This window comes from Calliphora vicina, chromosome 1, assembly GCF_958450345.1.
Source record: "Calliphora vicina chromosome 1, idCalVici1.1, whole genome shotgun sequence".
In the NCBI taxonomy this organism is placed as follows: domain Eukaryota; kingdom Metazoa; phylum Arthropoda; class Insecta; order Diptera; family Calliphoridae; genus Calliphora; species Calliphora vicina.
The window spans coordinates 72298716-72301889 of record NC_088780.1 but is presented as its reverse complement, the minus strand read 5'-3'; the positions used below and the strand labels follow the sequence as shown (position 1 = coordinate 72301889).

Below are 3174 nucleotides of genomic sequence, written 5' to 3'. Positions count from 1 at the left end.
CTTTCTTCTTTTGATGATAATTTGGATTGGCTCAATGTTACATTTTCTATATAGTTCGTCGTTGGTTATGACGTTTGGCCACCAGATTTTCAAAATGAAACGCAGCCACGTTTCGCAGCTATAAAGCAAGACTGATAGAACGTTCGACTTGAATATGTTTATTTTAGTATTGACTGAAATAATGGTTGGTTTCCAAATATTCCGCAATTGGAAGAACGCACTGTTTGCCTTACCAATTCTATGTTCATTGTCTGATCTTGCACTATCTGTTGATGAAACCATGCTTCCCAGTTAGCAGAATTTGTCCACAAACTCAACCTGCTCCTGACCAATGACAAAAGGGGTGTTGCTTGAGGTTCTTATTTTCATCGCCTTTGTTTTCCCTGTGTTAATTTTAAGACCAACATTTGCTGAGTGGACAACCAAATCATCAAGTTTCGATTGCATGTCCGAATGCTTAGTGGACAGAAAACAGATGTCGTCAGCGTAGTCTAAATCCTCGAGATGGCAGGTAAAGTTCCATTGCATACCGCGTCGATTAGTTGCAACCGTATTTTCAAGAACATTGTCTATAACAATCAGAAAGAGTAGTGGAGACAGTAGGCACCCCTGTCTTACACCCGATTTCGGAAGAAATGGTTCTGAGAGCCGGTTGCTGTGCAAGACTGTGCAATGATTGAGCTCTAATTAGGTTAATTAGCTTATGTGGAATGCCAGAGTTCATTAAGAGATCCCATATTTTGCAACGGAATATGCTGTCAAATGCGATAGTATAATCTACAAAAGTGAGATACAGATTACTTTGGCATTCTTCTACTTGTTCAGCGATAATTCTTAGTGTGTTGATGTGGTCAACACACGACTTGTTCGACCGGAAGCCAGCCTGTTCCTTACGCAATTTCGATTCTATTGTATTATTTATTCTATTTAGGAGGATTCTTGTAAGTATTTTGGATGGTATAAAAAGAAGTGAGATTCCACGATAATTCTTACATTGCGAAAGGTCCCCTTTTTCGGAATCTTTACAAGGATTCCTTGAAGCCAGTCGTCGGGTAATTTTTCTTCGTACCAAATTTTCTCGAATAGTGGATGAAATATCGTATAATTTCAGGTGGAATACGGTCAAAACCTGGCGATTTTTTGTTTTTTAGTTTTTTAATGGCGGTCTCTATTTCAGACGGAGATGGAGCGCTGGTGTTAAGCTGAACTAATGTTGAAGCGGACATGTCATTTGATGGTCCAGGATAAGGTATGCTATTGTCGATGGTTTCCATAAAGTGCATTTTCCATCGTATTAATTGTTCATCTACGTTTGTTAGTAGAGTTCCATCCTTGGATTTGATGGGGCGGTCAGTTGGTTTATGTCTACCAGTTAATCTTCTCGTTATCGCATAAACAGTTTTAGTATCATTTTTGCTCGCGGCATCGTTTGCTTGGGTCGCAAGTTCATCGGTAAATATCCTTTTGTCTCTCCTACAAGCTCTCCTTACTTCCATATTCTTTATTGAATATGCATTGTCTAGTTCAATGCGTTTACTAATCGACTTTTCATTGTTCTTTGATAATATCAAAGATCGTCTTTCCTCGATTAAGGACCAAGTTTGGGAGCTCATCCACTCCTTTCTTCCCTTGGGGTCTTGTCCCAGTATTTGTTCACATGTTCGTAAGAGATTCTCTTTTATTTGATTCCAACGTTGTTCCACTCCATCATTTGGATTGAATACCTGATCTATTAATCTGTTAAAATCGTTTTCTACCGCATGTAGATAGCTGGGTGTCTTTAGTTTTGCGACTTCAAACTTACGTGTCGACAGCTGTGGATGAACATTACGGATGGCACAGACTTTCATCTGCAAGACAGCGACAACCAAGTGATGATCAGATCCGATATCGGCGCTACGTTTTACTCTAACATCGCAGAGGTTATGTTTCCATTTACGGCTTATGCAGAAATGGTCAATTTGATTTTCAGTCCTCCTATTTGGAGAGACCCATGTCGTTTTATGGCTAAGTTTATGTTTAAATAGTGTTCCTCCTACTACGAGACCATGTCGGCTACATGTTTCTAAAAAGAGTTCTCCGTTAACGTTACGCGTGTCTACTCCATGTTTACCCATTGCATGTTCGTAGGAGGTTTTATCTTTTCCCACTTTCGCATTAAAATCTCCCATACATATTAGTATGTCTCCTTTAGGTGTTTTTGAAAGGACTTTGTCTAGCTCACTATAAAATTGTGACTTTATATCTACTGATGTGGTTTCGGTAGGGGCGTACACTTGAGCAATGGTAATGTTGTGTATCCTGGAGTGAAATCTTGCCGTTATTATACGTTCATTTGTTGGATCCCAGCTAATAAGAGCTTTATACGCGTTACGACTTAGGAGAATTGCAACTCCATCGCTATGGATATCGTTTTCTTCCCGACCTGAGTAGAGTAGCTTATCCCCGGATTGCATAGTGTGAACTCCTGTTCCATTCCATCTGCATTCGCTTATTCCTACAATATCCAATTTAAATTTGTCTCGTTCCTTCGCTAATTGCGCGAGTTTTCCGCACTCATAAAGTGTTCTGACATTCCAGCAGCCAATTTTGGTACGTCTTTTAAATGCGAATATCCCTTTAGATTTTTTATGTGTAGAGGTTTCTAAAATACTGTCTGAACATGAATTGCTCCCTCCCAGACACATGAAGCTTGTCGCCGAAGCGGGAGGATTTGACAAACGTCTGTGACCTCCTGGGAGACTTATCCTCTGTATTGACGTTTTATTCATGATATTTGTTTGACTGATTTGTCAGGTTTCCTTCAATGCTTGTAAGGACAAAGAAGATCTTAGTGGAGCCTGACACTCCTTGTTTGACTAAGCACAGGCGTAGGCTTCCTGGAAGCTTATGGGCGCTACCGTTGGCCTTTAAAGGTTCATCCGCTACCATCCCTTTTGCACTATCCTGCCATAATAGCGCAATAATCTGATTGACCCTATTCCCCGAATAAGTCAGGTTGGCTCAAACATATGTAGCGTTGCTCACACTAGCTAATATCATAACAGGTGTTATAATATCATTGCCCGGTGTCCACCTGCCCCTTAGTTGGTTACAAGAACAAGGATTGGTTCTGGACTTTACCAAGTTAAAGACGATCAGTTCCGTTACCTTGTATGCTCAACTCTGAACACC

General features: G+C 40.4%; 1 protein-coding gene across 1 annotated transcript; it reads right to left on the bottom strand.

The window, feature by feature from the left end:
• Positions 1 to 1022: 1022 nt before the first annotated feature.
• LOC135950029 (uncharacterized) lies at positions 1023 to 2456 on the bottom strand. The gene has a single exon (XM_065499519.1). It carries the CDS (start codon positions 2454 to 2456, stop codon positions 1023 to 1025), a length of 1434 nt encoding a protein of 477 aa, XP_065355591.1.
• Positions 2457 to 3174: the final 718 nt, after the last annotated feature.

Bases quoted from the DNA above. Each gene is read 5' to 3' on its own strand.
- LOC135950029 (XM_065499519.1), bottom strand. From the start codon at position 2,456: ATGCAATCCGGGGATAAGCTACTCTACTCAGGTCGGGAAGAAAACGAT.